Below are 17,368 nucleotides of genomic sequence, written 5' to 3' on the forward strand. Positions count from 1 at the left end.
ACATTGTATTGGAAGAACCTGCCTCCACATTCAAATCTCAAAAACTGGCGACACTCTTCATGAATGGCAATGAGAAAGTAGGCATCGCAAAGGTCTAAAACCGCGAACCACATGTGACCATTCAAGAGAGGAAGGACCTCTGAAATTGATAGCATTCAAAATTTCTTAGTCTTAATAAACTTATTAAGGTCCTGAAGGTCTAAAATGGGGCGTTTGCCCCCTCCCTTCTTATCTATGAGAAAAAACCGGGAGTAGAACCCTGTTTTATATTCATCAGATGGGACTTCTGAAATAGCCCCCTTGGAGAGAAGGCATTCAACCTCTTGTAACAGCAGGGTAGGAGTCTGTGAACGAGAATGACCCAAAGGCCTATATGGAGGCAAGTTACTAAATTCGATAAAGTAACCAACGTTTATTATTTTCAACACCCAGGTATCTGAGGTAATGGAAAACCAAGCATGGAAAAATTTTGACAACCGATCCCGGAAATCTACAGACACGTCTAGTCATGCCTGTTTGTTCTTTGAAAACTGCCCTGGGGACCCCCTAGGGCCTTTCCGTACTCTGGGTCTGCCCTGAAATTTCCTCTCATTCTGGGGACGGGGAAATGAAGGGCGGAAGGAGGACCGTGGAAATTGGCCTTGGAAACGGTATGGGCGGGGTGCTTGGGCTGACTGCCGACCAAAGTACCGTCTTTGGAAGTCTGGTGCCTGAGGGGCTATCCCAAGTGACTTAGCATTAGTCTTATTCTTTTTTAGATGATCCAGAAACGTGTCTGTCTGGTCGCTAAATAAGGAGGTACCTTCGAATGGAAGGTCTTCAATCCGCACTTTAGTATCGTGCGGAAGTGCAGATTGTCGTAGCCACGCATGTCTACGGAGGACTACAGATGAAGCAATTATTTTGCTGGTAGCATCAGCTACATGCCGTGCTGCCGTCAACTGTTGCTTCGCTAAGGACATACCCTCAGATTGTATAGCGACCGTTGAGGGACGCTGATCTTCAGGTATCATGAGGATAGATGGGGACATACGATCCCAAAGACAGTATTGGTATCTTGCCATGATGGCGAGGAAGTTAGAGATGCAGATGTTCACCGCACTGGAGGAATACATTTTCCTGGCGAGGATGTCGAGTTTGCTATCCTCTTTATCTTGTGGAGAGGAATGTGTCCCCGACCTGTACTTCCCTGGTAGGGCTTCTACTATAACTGAATTAGGGGAAGGGTGTGGGAAGAGGAGTCCTCCTCCTTCCTTACGTATTTTATACATATTCTCCACTCTTTTGGAGGAGGAAGAGACTGAAGCGGGTCTAGCCCAGTTAGCCTGAAGTACCTCCCATATGCTTTTAATAATGGGGCCCATATGGGGCCCAGATCTGGATTATGAAGAATATCCATGATATCGTCAATGGGACCTGAGTCCTCAAGTTTACACTCAATCTTAAGGGCCTTAGCCATGCAGATCAGCTGCTCCGCGTACAGTCGAGTGTCCCCCGCAGGGGAACCCGGCTTAGAGTCCCCCACAGCGTCCTCTGGCGAGAGGGCCGAAGTACGAGATTCTTCATCCTCTTCAGGAGAATATGACTCATCATATTCGTATGAATCAACGTCCCTCGTTTGAGGGGAGAGTTCTTGCCTTGGTCGATTGGTGACTTCTTCTGCAACAGGGTACCGAGACGGCGCATGCCTACGTGGGCGGGGGCTCCTCAATAGTGAACGGGAGCGGGTTCGTCGACGGCGATGATCCGTCGAAGAGCCAGAATATGCCGGAGTGGGATAACGGCATCGAGATACCTCTCGGCTCCGACAAGAGGGAGATTGGCTCCTGGATGAATCCCTGTCCCGTAGGGCTATAACGGGGAGGACGATGATCGTCTCAGTTCTGACGGCTGCCTCGGCTCCGACGGCTGTCTCGGCTCTGACGGCTGTTTCGGTTGTGATGACTGTCTCGGCTCCGACGGCTTGAACGGCTCCGACGGGTGTCTTGGCTCCGACGGCTGTCTCGGCTTCAATGGCTCGAAAGGGTCCGATGGCTGCATCGACTTTGACGGCTTGAACGGCTCCGACTAGCCGATTGACTCTGACGGCTTGACCTGCTGTGGCGTGTGCGACGCCTCGAGGACGGCCTGCTCCGACGCGCTAGAGCATACTGCCTCAAAGTCGAGCGGTGCCGAATGCCTCTGGACCGAGCCGGGGATAGAGACCGATGGTGAGAGAGCGAACGAAGTCGAGGTCGTTGACCAGGTTCCAACTGCGAAGGGTCTTTAGGCATCTCCGACTGTATCTGGTCTGCAGGACATTGGGGTTGCTGCTGAACGCCCTCCAGGTCCGCTGGTTGCTCGATATTGAGCTGCGGGGCAGACAGGTCTGCCCTAGGCTCTGCCTCAGCAGGCTGTGGGGACTTTGCACGCACCTGAGGGACATCTGTATACAGATTCAGAAGATGCTGCTTAAACCCGTCAGGGTCATCCTGGCTACTGCTCGGCCGCACCGGCACAGTAGCCAGGGAGCGATGAGAAGGAGCCTCTAAAGGAATGGGCTGATTAGCCACTTCGGCGAGTCTCGCCGCTGCGGATCGACATCGGGGAGAGGTCGATGGTGATCGGAGTCAAGAAGACGACGCTGCGGATCGACGACGAGGAGACATCGATGGTGATCGGTGTCGAGAAGGCTTGGGGACCTCGACGACGGCTGTTGGGACGACGGGGCGATCAGCCTCGCCTGGTGGCCATCTGGGGACGACGGGGCAATAAACTTCGCTGGGCTGATTATCTTAGAGGGACCTCCCCGCTTGAATTTTTTTGATGGGGGACCCTGATTCGAGTGAGTCTTACCCGCCGAAGTACTCGGTTCAGCCAATTGGCCTCTTGGTCGAAGAGATTCCTTGTAGAGATGAGACAGCAGACAAGTAGATCTCATCCTCAAGGCGTTCTGGGTGAACTTAGCACAGCTCTTGCAAGTTGAGGGAATATGTCCCTCTCCCAGGCAAAGAAGACACTCAGCATGAGTATCATTCTTTGCCATTTTAGAGAAACAAGAGATGCAATTCTTGAACAGAGGAATTTTCTTGGATTCCATGGCTAGAGCACTAGCTAACACGTTCTCTGTCTGTGGCGGAAGAAAGAGAACTGGAGGGAAGAGTGCCCCCTCCCCCTTGGGACATGTGACTGAGGGGCGGGGAGATTGCATGCCCCAAGGGGAGGGGGAGCACTCTCTTTAGAATTTGCTAGAAGCTAACAAATCTTATCCGTGGCTGGCCTGCGCAGTCCCAATGTGGGACTGCATAGAAGCCATTCAGATGAAACCTTCTTCCCATCTCCATAACCTCCTTCTGTGAACCAGAGCAAGCAAAACAAGGACTTGAATATTTAAATCTAAATATTTCCTTCCAAATGCAAACTGTCATCAATTACCTTTTAGTCTAGGCACACAGGTCACATACTCATACAGCTTAATTATAAAGTAGAATTAATTCATACCCCACCAATTTTAGAAGATTTTTCTTACGTGTAAAGCTTCTTCTGATCCCAATACTTTTGCATATAATTCACAGATTTTTCTCTTTCTACATGGAAAAGGAAAAGGTGGTCAAAAATGCACCTGCAATTAAGACAATTAGAGGAAGCACATCACCGTTCAGGAAACAAACAAGACCTATTGAAGATATTCAGTCTGAAAAACGAAATAGAAAGGCTCGAAGTAGAAGAGATGCAAAAGAAGCTCAGATTTGTAAAACATAAGTACTTTGAGCAAGCAAACAAACTAGGCAGACTCCTAGCAATTTTTTTTTTTAAGTTGGTCAAAAGAAGAATTCTAGTGGTGTATAAGAACGAGACACTGCAGAGCCAGTTATACAGAATAGACAATTGCAGAATAGACAATTCTGACTTTGGTAGAGCAATAACAATATAAGGCAGTTCATCTTCATGGATTCTGTGCAGTCCTGTATGGGAATTGTGCTTGCACAGGTCAGCCGTGGAGAACTGGCTAGAAAGCTTTCAGAAGCTTCAGAGCACCTGAAGCACTCCCCCTCCCCTCCGCCCCAGGCCAAGAGCGAGCCGGCTTCCCGCCCAACAGTCACGTGATGGAGGGGGGAGGAGTGCTCCTCCCTCAGTTCTCCCTTCACCGCCGTGGAAGACCACCATAGCCACTAAGCAGTAGCCCACAGCGAGGAAAGAAGGGAGGGATGCATGCCTGCACAGAAGACCACTTGATAAACAACAGTTACAGGTAAGTGCAACGTTGTTTTTCATCTTCATGGCTTCTGTGCAGTCCCTCATGGGAGAATAGCAAGCTCACCTACCATGGAGGCGGGTGTGGGCTTGTCACCAAATTAAAAGACAACTCTCCCAAACAGATGTTTCCCTCCTGAAGTCCACATCTATGGGGCAATGCCAGAGGAATGTGGAAGGGAGGACCAGGTTGCCGCTTACAGAAATATTAGAAATTTGTAGTGGAAAGGAAAGCAGCAAAAGAGTCATGAGCCCTGTTGCAAGGGATCTCCACTTTAGTTCAGCATTGCTATACACACAAAGTCTTGCATTGTCCACCGAACCCAAAGCAGTTTCTGAAGAAGCTGCTGCTTCAGCCTTCTATGCACTGTAAACCAGCTGTACTGAACCTGAAGGACATGGTCTTCTGGCATTGAATGCATGAAAAGATTGCTCCGTTAGCGGAGGATTCAGAAGAAAAGAGGTTAGACAATGTCCCAAACATGGAAATTAGACACTACCCTAGGTCGAATTCCAAGCTAGGTAATACTACCTTAACCAGATGGAAAGTGATAACAGACCATTAAGTCCCCCATCATTTTGGCCAAAATGATAGCGACCAGAAACGCCACCTTACAGGGTGAAAGAAAACTAAGTTAGATGTTGCCTTTGGATAGAAGGTTTTATGCCTAGTTGGTAATAGTACTATATAAACTTCAAGGAAGAATAGGGGGCATTAGCATAGGAAAAATAGACTAGCCAAGCACCTCAAAGCCACTACCACACTGGTGCTGCAAATACTGAGTAAGAATTAATCAGGACATGGGGGGCTGAGATGACTGCCAGATGTGCTTGACAAAAATAACAGACAGGTGAGTATCATTTAATGAGTAATGACACACCCCACATAATGGTGAAGTATGAGGTTGTGGGCCATCTGAACCCAATCACACAAAAATCGAGCTCACTTGGCAGCATAAGACAGTCAACTGGACAGTATGCGTAACGCTAACAATGCGTAACGCTAACAACTTTGCAACTCTAGCTAGGTCCCATCCGATGGTTGGGATAACCATGCGACCCAATGTAGTGAAGGGACATCATGGCAGAGTAGGGGCCATGCCCTGATCAGATTCTCTTCCTGAGGAAGTACACCAAATCTCCATCAGAAGTAATCCACAGAATGGAAACAGAAAACATTCTGGCCAGTAGGGACCTGTGAGCATCACTGGTGTCTTGGTTCTGTGCAGCCAGGGAAACAAAAAGGCAGCATCAACAGAAATGTGACCAGCATAACTGGAAATCATCCTCAAGGGCCTCATGGCAGCTAATGTCCTGGAGTAAAACAGGGACATTTTGCATCGGCACTTAAGACACAATAGGACTCCACCAAGGAAAAAACCCCTATCCCCTAAAAAGGGAAAGCAAGTGTGAGGAACTACAAATGCGATCCTGGGCTGTATCAGCAGAAGAATAGTGTCCAGATCATGCGAAATGCTGGTATCACTTTACTCTGCTCTGGTTAGACCTCACCTGGAGTACAGTGTTCAGTTTTAGGCACCACAATTTAAGAAAGATGTAGACAAGCTGGAACATGTCCAGAGGAGGGCAATAAAGATGGTGAGGGGTCTGGAGACCAAATCATATGAGGAAAGGTTGAAGGAGCTGGGTATGTTTAGCCTGAAGAGGAGAAGACTGAGAGGGGATATGATAACCATCTTCAAATACTTGAAGGGCTGGCACATAGAGGAGGGTGCCGAGTTGTTTTCTGTTGCCCCAGTAGGCCAGACCAGAACCAACGCGCTGAAATTAAATCAAAAGTTTCCGTCTAGGTGGGACATGTCAGTTGACTTCAGGGTCGGTGGGGAGACACTTATCACAGAGAGGAATAAGTGTCTATGTGCCCATGGAGGTGTCTGGATTCCAGAGCGAGCAACCCAAGAAGGGGGCAAGATGTCTCTGCTGACATGGGGGGGAGAGGCACGGAACCTGGCTGAGAAGCCTTCCCCACACGTTGGACAATGTTTCAGGCCAAGCCTGACACCTGCTTACCCTATCAGTGACAGTGATGCCTGACGTTGAGGGAGACGGGGAGGGGCTGCAACACAGAGCCTCTTCACCAAGTCTGAACGGATGCTGCCTCGGCAGCGATAACGACGGTCAGCATGGAGGCGAACTCAAACTGCTCATTTTGGCACCGAGGAGGCATCGGTGTATGATGTTGATGACATGTTCATCTCAGCACCGAGGATCGTGTTGGTGCATCGGAGGCGAGCCAATGTCAAAGGGTTTTTCACCTGCAGGAGGGGTAGATGTTCCCACCTCCTTGGAATTGTTCAACCTCAAGGCCTCCTCTCTGCACGTCATGGGGGACTGAACCCCTAGTGCTGTAGACTAGCAGGCTTTCCATGGAGCCTGTCGAACTCATTTGTGAGGAGGGCCGGATCTAACATCAATGTCTCTTGGTCGGGCCGAAGATGGGTGGCCTCCGTGGGGGGGGGGGAATCCCCATTGGGAAGTGCCCAGGAGCGCCTGGGAGAGGGGAGGAGGTGGTAGGGGGAGGTGGCGGGGAAGGTGATCCTGGCCCCCGGTGGGGCCAGGAGCTGCTGGGAGAGTGGGGTGTGTGTGGCAGGGGGGCTTGGCTCGTGGGCCGGTGAGGAGCCCTCTGGGGGCTGGATCCGGCCCATCAGCCGCCAGTTTGACACCCCTGCCCTAGTGCAACAGTAAAATGGCTTTTTATTCAGCCTTTCGACTTCGAGGTCTCATCCATGCACATAATGGGGGATGGAGCCCCTAGTGGAACTGTAAAACAGCTTTTTCTGGAGCCTGCTGAATTCGAGGTCTCATCCAAGCACGTCATGGGGCCCCTAGTGCAATAGAAGAAAGGCTTTCTTGCAGCCTGACAACTTCAAGGTCTCCTCAACGCACATCATGGGGGATGGAGCCCCTAGTGCTGCAACACATCCATTTTTTATCGCAGCCTTTTGGCTTTGAAGCCTCTTCCATGCATGTCATGAGGGAACCTAAGCCCCTAGTGCATTAATAAAGCAGAATTTCCTCACAGCAATCGAACTGGAGACCACAAGCCACGGCACAGTGACATCATGGTCTTTTTGACGGGGGTCTCTGAAGTGAACGCCGACTCCTTATGAAGACGCACCAACTGCTGTTAGCATTTCCCCTCACAACACAGACTGAACGAGTTGTAAAAATAAGAGGCAAGATGAAACAAGCAACTGAAACAGAACAGACCATTAATTTGTTGCGTACTTATTCTGCATTTGTCAAAATTGTGAAATAAAGCCATACTGGCAAAACAGAAATCAAATGCTAAGAGAAAACTTTTCTGAGGTAAAAGAAAAGACACCAATCTGTCAAACAGAACAACCAGTATTATTTTGTGCCATACTCATTGTACATTTGGCACGTTTGTTAAATAAAGCTATATTGGCAAAAAAAAAAAATCAAATCAAATCCCGGAGAGGACTTTTCTAAAGTAAAAGAAAGGCATGAATCTCTTAAACAGAACAACAATCATTATTTTGTGCCATACTCATTCTATATTTGGCACATTTATTAAATAAAGCCATACTGGCAAAAAGAAATCAAATCCTGAAGAGAAAAACTTTTTTGAAGTAAAAGAAAAGGCACAAATCTCTTAAACAGAACAGCAGTCGTTATTTTGTGCCACATTATTTCTACATTTGGCACATTAGTTAAAAAGAACCATATTGGCAAAAAAGAAATAAAATCCCGAAGAGAAAACTTTTCTGAGGTAACAGAAAAGACGTTCTGAAATAAAACTAGTCCTCTCTCCATGGCAGCGATGGGAGAACTGAGGGAGGAGTGCTCCTCCCCCCTCCGTCACGTGACCGTTGGGTGGGAAGCCGCCTCGCTCTCAGCCTGGGACAGAGGGGAGGGGGAACGCTCCAGGTGCTCTGAAGCGCCTCAAAGCTTTCTAGTTAGTTCTCCGCGGTTGGCCTGCCCATGCGCAGATCCCATGCGGGACTGCACAGAAGCCACAAATATGAAAGAGTCGCTACTACCGTCCATATCTTCTCTCTTACAGGTTCAGGGTTACAGGTAGGTCAGGGAGTCACAGTTCAGCACCTGTCTTGCTTCTTTTAAAATATATAGAGTCATAACCATTTCACATCCTAGGTCACACTCACAGAGACATCACCAGACAGGGTGGCTCAGTCCCTTTTAACAATCACCCCTCACTCAGACACTGCACAGAGTTATTGGGGCTGAGGACTCATCACTGCCACTTTTTAATCATATCCTAATATATATTTATATGTATAGACCGAAATCTTAGCTTGTGTGCGTGCTTCTTTCCCTAATACCATAAAGATTCAGCCCATAGGGTTAAACAAACAAGGAGTTAACCTTTATTTATGATTTGAACATATAATTGGAGTGAATCAAATAGAGGCTACAAAGTTTCTTTTCAGTTAAACTTTTGAACTATTTCCCTATTTAGGCATTTGGGATTTGTTGTTGAAAGTTGACTCTTTTGCTCTTTTGCCCCATACGCTCCATTCAGCCAGCTGACTCCCTCTCTCAACTGAACTAACAGCTGTTCTCAACTATCCCCTCTCACCAACATTTCATCAGCTCCCATTGGTTGCTCTTGGGGATAGGTGGAACCCAACCTATCCGTAACAAGGGCTTTATTTATTATTTACTTATTTAGAAAATCTGTATGCCACCTCTCCAGGATCCTACCCATGGTGGTTTACAAAATAAAAAATAATAAAACATTAAAATATAATTAATTGAAAATCAGCACTGAAAAACTCAGCCCAGAATAAAAACATAGACCATAAAAACAGACCACTGACAGCTTAAAATAACAGTTGCCGGATGCAAATAGTATTAAAAATTAATCCCTTAATAAAAAGGCTGAGTCAACAGACACATTGTGGCTTATCACCTAAAAGAAAGCAACGTAGGTGACAAGCAAGCCTCAAGGTGGGCTGCACAACATGGGAGGAGGTAGTCCTTCAGGGCTTATGTGCTGAGCCAGAGGAGATTATCCCAATGAAGCATCGCTAGTTACGGAAGGCCAAGTGTGGTAAAATGACTGACTCTAGTTTTGGGATTGGGTGTGAGATATTTGGGAAGAAATTTTAGAAATGTATATGGATGTTTGATTAATCTGTGAATTTTATACTTTATGCTTTATTAGAGGTTTTGATTGTAATGTATCGTATATTATGATGTTATTGTTTTAAGTTGGAATACTGTTGATATTATACTGATGTGAGCCGCCCTGAGCCTGACCTTGGTCGGGATAAATATCTAATAAAATATTAATAAGAAGATTCAGATGTGTAATTGACCTTGGGTAAATCACTTCCTTTAAATTTAACCTCATGATTGTCTTCAGACTAAATCTTATGAAGTCTTTGCTGGAAGTGTGGAATACAAATATAACAAATAATGTAAAAAAGAATTATACAATAAAATGAATTAGCTCTAGTGTCAGGCCTAGCCTGTACAAGAAATGCCAGGCAAGGTCTGACTGAGGATGTTATGCTTATTGCAGGTGCTGGCCAAGGTCAGCTGTAGCAACTGCTAACTAGTGGTTTGACTCTGGACTCTGTGTGAATCTTGCCTCAAGGGGAGGGCAGTTCTCATGGCATCCAATGCTTTTGATTTCATATATACCCTGTACCATGCCCTTAGTTCTCATTAGTGCCATCTTGCTTCTAGCTGCTGTAAACCTCTGGATCTTCCAATAAATCAACTCTCTTTTGGACTACTTGTCTGTGGATGTTGTTTATGGATTTGTCATGGGACAAGTGCTTACATTATGGCACTAATCTTCCTACCTCTTTCACTTGGATTTTAATCCCTGGCTAGAGCCCTGGAGGGATCGCCGGGTTCTTGGGTTGGAGCTGAGGGCGTGCTCCTCGAGTGGACTGTCTCTGGCTGGGGCCCTGGAGGGTTCGCCCGAATGCTCGTTTTCATCGTTGGGAACGCCGGCCGAGCTCCCCGATGACCCTGGCTTATTGAAGGACGTTTTGGAGGAAACACTGCGAACGGACACTGAAGCCTCCCGGCTAATTGGGTTTGTAGCTGACCAATGGCATCACCTAGCTGCAATGTCCCCCTGGAAGACACCGGACGCTGATCAACGTGCCCAGGACGACCTCCGACAACTGGACGTACTCCTGGAAGAGGTCCGACTGGCGCAAGAGGACTTGGTAACACTGACTCATTTGTTGGCGAGCCTTCGCTCCGCGAGACTCCATCGGCGCCAGCGGTCCCGATCCAGGGATCAGTCGATTGTTTGCCCATGGCGGGAACTATAGGGGAAGAAGTTCCGCAATCCGTTCCGGATCCTGCCCTGTGCCAATGGGAGGCACGGAATGTGGCAGCCCGGACGGTCATGGTTCTGCTGGACTTGCCACTGGCTATGGTGACTGACGTCGAGAAACTGCTGACCCCTGAGTTCGTCTCAGCGTCGGCGGATCTGGCTTCCCAGGTCCAACCCCTGTTGGGCCAACCTAAAGAGATTGAGCTGCTCTTACAGCGGGAGGCCTTACCGATCGGTGGCTGCTGCCATCCAACTTGAACAGGATCGGGCTCTTGCTGACCAGAAGCGAGAGAAGGAGCAACAGCTGGCCGATGCAGCCGCCGCTCGGGCGCGAGCGGTGGCAGGAGGTGATGTACGGCCAAAGGGAAGCGGGGGACTGGGACTGTCTTTCCCCTCGTTTTCTCCGGATGGTGGCTTGCCTCATGATATGGCGCGCAGACGATGACTCGCTTTTAGTTCCGACGTAATGGAGTACTCGGATGACGAGGACTTATACGGGGACTTATACGTAGGGGAGGAATGGAATACCCATCTCCGAGTCAGCCAACCCCGACGAACGGGAGGATCCAAGGAAGAGATCCATGTCCTGCGGTTCCAAAACCGGGACCTGGCGGACCGTTTAACCCGTTTGCAGGATCAAATGGACGTACTGATGCGGGACTACGACCATCTGCAACGAACTCAAGCAACTCTGGCGCAACCACCGCAAGAGCCCCCGGCTCAACCGCCGCAACTGCCCCTGGCTCAACCGCTGCAACTGCCCCAGCTCAACCGCAAGCGCCTCCACTGCTGCCGGCTCAGCCGGTGCCAGCCCTGCCACTCCCTGGGCAACCTCCGGTACCACCACTGCCGGCGGCCCCAATTGTGCAATGGAATCAACCTTGTCTGTGAGTGACTTATGACGGCTCCGTGGATACATTGCCCTGTTTCCTACACCAAGTGGACAGTTATATGAGGGAACAGGGGCACAACTTTCCCACGGAAAATAGCAAAGTACGGTTCGTTTCCTCCCTTTTGGTAGGGAACCGCGGATTGGATGGTCCTTCAGTTTGACACACGGGCCCGATCCATCCGCTCTCTCAACCAATTTATGCGAGCGTTAAGACGGTGGTTCGAAGACCCGTTCCAAGGGGAGAAGGCCAAGGCTGCCCTTCTACAACTCCGTCAAGGATCCTCTTCAGTCAGAGACTTTGCTGATGAGTTTCAGAGACTTGCGAGTAAGATAGTGGATTGGACTGAAGCTACTCGGGTGCATTATTTCCATGAAGCCTTACGCCTCGAGATATTGAACTGGGCTTACATGTAACGGGATCCAACAACCCTGGAGGAATGGATCCTACTGGCAGAAGATGTAGAGAGCCGCCGCCAGTTCATAACCCTGGCCCAACGTCGAGCCAAAGAGGGAAGCCAGAAAGCCCCTCCAAGAGCTGCGGTTCCTGTCCCGCAGAGACTGGCTCAATCCGCGCAAGACTTAGTGTCGCGCTTTCAAAGGGGAGCTTGCCTCGTTTGCAGTGCCATGGGTCATTTTGCTGCGGCCTGCCCATCTCGCCCGGAGCAGCCAACTCGGGCTCCCCGTCCAGAGGAGACACCGCGCGGAAGAGGACGTGCTCGGAGAAGCGCCGCGATGGATCGCAGTGCCGCACCGGGACGGAAGGCACCCCCAGCCCTCCATGTCGAGGAGCCGGAACACAAGACCTCGCCAGCGGACCCGTCGAGGTCCCAGATTACAATTGCCTGAACAGGGGAGGGTTCTGCATCGTCGGATGAGGACCACCACTGGGATGCTGCCTTAAACCTAGAGTCTCCCCTGTATCTATCAAAAAATGGACTGGGTCTGCGGTGAGTGGAGCGGCCCCACTGACCTCTGCAGATGTTTCTGCCAAACCCAAGGATCCTGTAATGGTGAGTGAAGTGGGGGAAACTGTATATGTGGACGTGGTCTTGCAACATTATAGAAAGGGACTCCAGTTATAAGTCAAAGCCCTCATAGACTCGGGATGTGCCCGCTCTTTGATCAATGAGGCCACTTTCAAGGCACTCAAGGTGAAAGCGGTACCTCTACCGAACCCTGTTCAATTCGCCTAGATGGATGGCAGTGACTTTAAAGGTGGGCCGGTTGACCGTCACACATGGGGTGTAGCGATGGGCATAGGCCATCATTGGGAGCAAACTGACTTCACTATAGCCCCTAATATTTGAGACGCTGTGGTGTTGGGAATAAATTGGCTGAGGGGACACAACCCCTCCATTGACTGGGGGGCCGAGACTTTATCATTTTCCAGCACTGGTTGCGAACAACATCGGTACGAAGTAGCTGTTAAAACCATATTCCCATTGACCTCTGCCTTGGTTTCAGACGCCCTTGGGCCATCCCAACTACCTGCCGAATATCAGGAGTTTGCGGATGTCTTTAACGTACAAGAGTGTGATGTGCTACCCCCCCCACCGCAGATCTGACTGTGCTACTGAGGTGGTGGGGGAGCAAAAACTGCCGAAAAGCAAGATTTATCCCATGAGCGCTTCTGAAAGAACAGTGCTCCGTGATTTTTTGGTCAAGAATCTGGCTCAAGGTTTTGTCTGATCCTCTACCACTCTGTATTCAGCCCCCGCTTTCTTCGTATGCAAAAAGACCGGTGACTTGCGCTTGTGCATTGACTTTCGGAAACTCAATGTGGTCATCCAAACCAATGCCTACCCCCTTCCTCTGATCTCCGATCTTTTGGGCAGTTAAAAGAAGGACACATTTTTACTAAATTGGACCTGGTCGAAGCCTATTATAGAATCAGAGTCAGAGAAGGGGACGAGCCCCTCAAAGCCTTTTCCAGTTGTTTCGGGATGTTTGAATTTTTGGTGATGCCTTTTGGGTTAAAGGGGGCCCCGGGGGTCTTCATGCAACTCATTAACGAGATTCTACATGACTTGTATAAAGGAGTGGTGGTTTACTTAGATGACATCCTTATTTACTCTAAGACCGTGGAAGAGCATGTTGCCCTGGTTAGGGAAGTGTTGCAACGTCTTAGAGACAATCAACTCTATGCTATGGTGTCCAAATGTGAATTCCACCAAAAACAGTTGACTTTTCTGGGTTATATAATTTCGCATCAAGGACTTACGATGGACCCAGAAAAGATACAAGCCGTAACCAGTTGGGAACCACCCTCAACCCGTAAACAAGTTCAAAGATTTCTCGGGTTCGCGAATTTCTACAGGGGGTTCCTCCCCAACTTTGCTCAAGTCGCTCTGCCCATCACAGACCTCCTTAAAACTAAAGGAAAGGGGAGTGCTGCCGTCCTACTGTCGGCTAAAGGGAATTGCCCCCCCCCCATTGCCAAACCGCTTTCGACAGTCTCAAGCGACTGTTTACCTCCGAACTGGTATTGAAACACCCAGATCCTGAACAGATGTTTGTAGTCCAGGTAGACGCTTCTGACGTAGCGATGGGGGGTGCATTGCTACAGCGAGGGGGGGATGGCCACCTTTATCCGTGCGCTTACTTCTCGAAGAAGTTCACGCAGTCTCAGCTCAATTGGCCGATCTGGGAAAAAGAGGCAGCCGTGGTCAAGCATGCCCTCACAGTGTGGAGACAATTCTTAGAAGGCTCTAAGGTCCCTTTTGAAGTGTGGAGCGATCACAGGAATCTGGAAGCGTTAACGGGGGCTCGCAAACTGTCCGCTAAACAGGTACGATGGGCGGACTTCTTTGCTCAATTCCGCTTTGTATTAAAATATGTGCCAGGAAAGCAAAACTTTCTGGCCGATGCTTTATCCTGACTGCACCAATACCCTACCAAAATTGAATGCCCCACAGAGACCCTCTTAACTCCAGCTCAGAGGAGTTCACTGCCCACCTTGGTGGTGCAAACCCGGTCGCAGACCCAACTCCCATCACAGTCTCCGTGGGGGGGGAGCCCTAAGCCCGACCCCATCAGTTGGACCATCTACGCCTCCTTCGCCGGCTCTGGTTCCACCCCCCACACAGTCCCGAGATGCCAGTCCCAGAGTGCAGCCGTCCACCCAACCCCCTACCCCCCGGCATCGACTTCTAGTCCTGTGATGAAACTTGCTTACGCAGTACCCTCTGCGCCGGACATGGAGGGACTAACCGATTCCTTTAAGGACTCCCTCTGTTGCAGTTGCCAAGCCGAACTTTCTGCAAACACCCTGCCAAAGTCTCTGATTGAACACGGGGGTTATTGGTTTAAAGACTCTAAGTTGTATATACCTAAGGGACTGTGGAGGGAGGTTCTACATTTGGTTCATGGAGCCAAAACTGCGGGACACTTTGGGTTTCTTAAAACCTTACATCTGTTGAGGAGGTAATTTTGGTGGGCGGGCATGCGGACTGATGTGGACTCATTCATCCGTAGTTGCCCAGTGTGTGCTGCTGCCAAAAAAACCCAAGGCAAGCCGCCCGGACTGTTACAGCCTTTGGAAACCCCCACTAGACCCTGGGATCTAATCGTGATGGACTTTATGACTGATCTACCCCTCAGCGAGGGAAAAACTATACTCTGGGTAATCACGGACCTGTTCTCGAAACAGGTGCATCTGGTACCTTGTGCAGGTATCCCTCCCGCCCCAAAACTAGCTCGCCTTTTTGTGACGCACGTCTTCTGCCTACATGGATTTCCGCACATGGTGGTCAGCGACCACGGAAGTAGTTTTGTGGCTAAGTTCTGGAAAGCTTTCTTAAAATTGGTTGGGGTAGAACAAGGACTGTCAACCGCCTTCCATCCCGAAACTGACGGCCAAACAGAATGGGTGAATGCTGTGTTAGAATGCTACTTACATTGTTATGTCAATTACCACCAAGATGATTGGATAGAACTGTTGCCTTTTGCTGAGTATGCTTACAATAATGCTGTGCACCAGTCCACTGGGTTTAGCCCTTTTCAAGCTGTCTATGGACAAGACATTGGCCCCATTGGCCCTGTGGACGTATCTGGGGAGGAGGGAGGTGGAGATGTGGCTACCTGGGTGCATACGATTCAAACAACCTGGCCATGGTTAATGAAAAATCTGGAACGTGCCAAACGCAAGTATAAGGCTCAGGCTGACAAACACCAGGTAAAGCATACGGGGTGGGAGATACAGTTTATCTGTCCACCAAGAACCTACGGTCAACCCGCCCGTGCGGCAAACTCAGTGCCAAGTTTGTGGGTCCGTTCCCCATTTCCCGCATTATCAACCCAGTCACTGTGGAACTCTCACTCCCAAAGTCAATGAAAAGAATCCATCCAGTGTTTCATGTCAGTCTGTTGAAACCACATGTCCCCTCCTCAGAATGGCATCCCGAGTCACCGCCTGAAGTGCCTGAGATGGCGGGGAGGAGCATTTTGAGGTTGCCAAAATCTTGGACTCGCGTATTTATCGTGGATCCCTCCAATATCTGGTTTGTTGGAAGCACATCCATTCTGCTCAAGATGAATGGGTGTGCTCACGCGATGTTTCCGCCCCCCATCTGGTCCGTGAATTCCATGCTGCCTACCCGCACAAGCCAGCGCCCGAGTAGTGGAAGGGGGGGCCTTTGGGCCTAGCCTGTACAGGAAATGTCAGGCAAGGTCTGACTGAGGATGTTATGCTTATTGCAGGTGCTGGCCAAGGTCAGCTGTAGCAACTGCTAACTAGTGTTTTGACTCTGGACTCTGTGTGAATCTTGCCTCAAGGGGAGGGGGTTTCTCATGGCATCCAATGCTTTTGATTTCATATATTCCCTGTACCATGCCCTTAGTTCTCATTAGTGCCATCTTGCTTCTAGCTGCTGTAAACCTCTGGATCTTCCAATAAATCAACTCTCTTTTGGACTACTTGTCTGTGGATGTTGTTTATGGGATTGTCATGGGACAAGTGCTTACATTTAGTGGCCACTATCAGTACTCTGTCAGGGTTTGATGGTACCATTACAAAAATCTGATTATCGGGCAGCCCATTTCTGAGCCTTCAGCGGCCAGGGATGGTATGGCAGCGGAGCTGCTGCGGTGCCTGCAAAGCTGTTCCCTGGCTGCCAAAAGGCTTTAAGAAGCCTTTCGAATATTTTTTTTTTAAATTTTGAATGGGGCATTTTGCCCCATTGAGGCTGTGACAGCGAGGCTGTGCCAGCAAAAAGCTAGTGTTCTCGCCGTCGGCATACCGGAGTGAAAGGGGAAGACCCAGCTGGCGTCCCTGGGCGGCGCTGCGGTGGCAACATCAGGAGAATGGCATCCATACCACCCTGGACAGTGTAAGTGGTACAGGCGCCACCACAGGGGGCACGAACCTGGTGCAGCCCCTTCCTGGCCTTCTAAGGACTTTCATCTTGGAGGCTCAGGAATGGGCTGTTAAAATCTAAGACAACAGTCTACTACTTTGTGTCTAAAACATATTATTAGAGAAACTAAAATACACTTTTAAATAAAATATATATTTAGAAGTTTATTATTATAGAAAATGATTACTCTTACCTCTCCTCGACACCAAGACTTGCAAGTCTAAAGGCTTTTCTTGAAAGGATAAAGCTAAGTGGAAAAAATATTGATTAATATTGCATTAGTGAATATATCGATTTGTAAAACATATAGAAATAAAATATTTCCACATAGAGAATTTTAAAAAGAACAACAGGCCACCCAATTTTTATACAGCATTGTACCATGCAGGGAATGCAAGCACTGAAGGAAGCTATAGTACACTGTATAATCTTAAAGCCTCCCCCACTTTTCAGGACTAATTTAGCTACAAACACTTCCTCACTACAAGACAGCAGGGATGCTCGAATATCCCCCAGTTCAGCTTACCTCCTGATTGCCAGTATTAATCAGCAGCCAATTTTTCAAAGAGGCCGTTCATTTGT

The 17,368-nt window shown here is 49.0% G+C and overlaps 1 protein-coding gene across 1 annotated transcript in view; it reads right to left on the minus strand.

The window, feature by feature from the left end:
- The window catches only part of LOC130484990 (amine oxidase [flavin-containing] A-like), a 64,164-nt gene that overhangs the window by 18,337 nt on the left and 28,459 nt on the right, over nucleotides 1–17,368 (minus strand). The window contains exons 9-10 of the mRNA XM_056858090.1: nucleotides 16,980–17,033; nucleotides 3,509–3,566 (exon numbers count right to left, since the gene is read on the minus strand). Coding sequence (XP_056714068.1) covers nucleotides 3,509–3,566; nucleotides 16,980–17,033 — 112 coding nt within the window. The remainder of the gene's footprint in view (nucleotides 1–3,508; nucleotides 3,567–16,979; nucleotides 17,034–17,368) is intronic.

Source organism: Euleptes europaea, chromosome 12, assembly GCF_029931775.1.
Source record: "Euleptes europaea isolate rEulEur1 chromosome 12, rEulEur1.hap1, whole genome shotgun sequence".
Lineage (NCBI taxonomy): Eukaryota > Metazoa > Chordata > Lepidosauria > Squamata > Sphaerodactylidae > Euleptes > Euleptes europaea.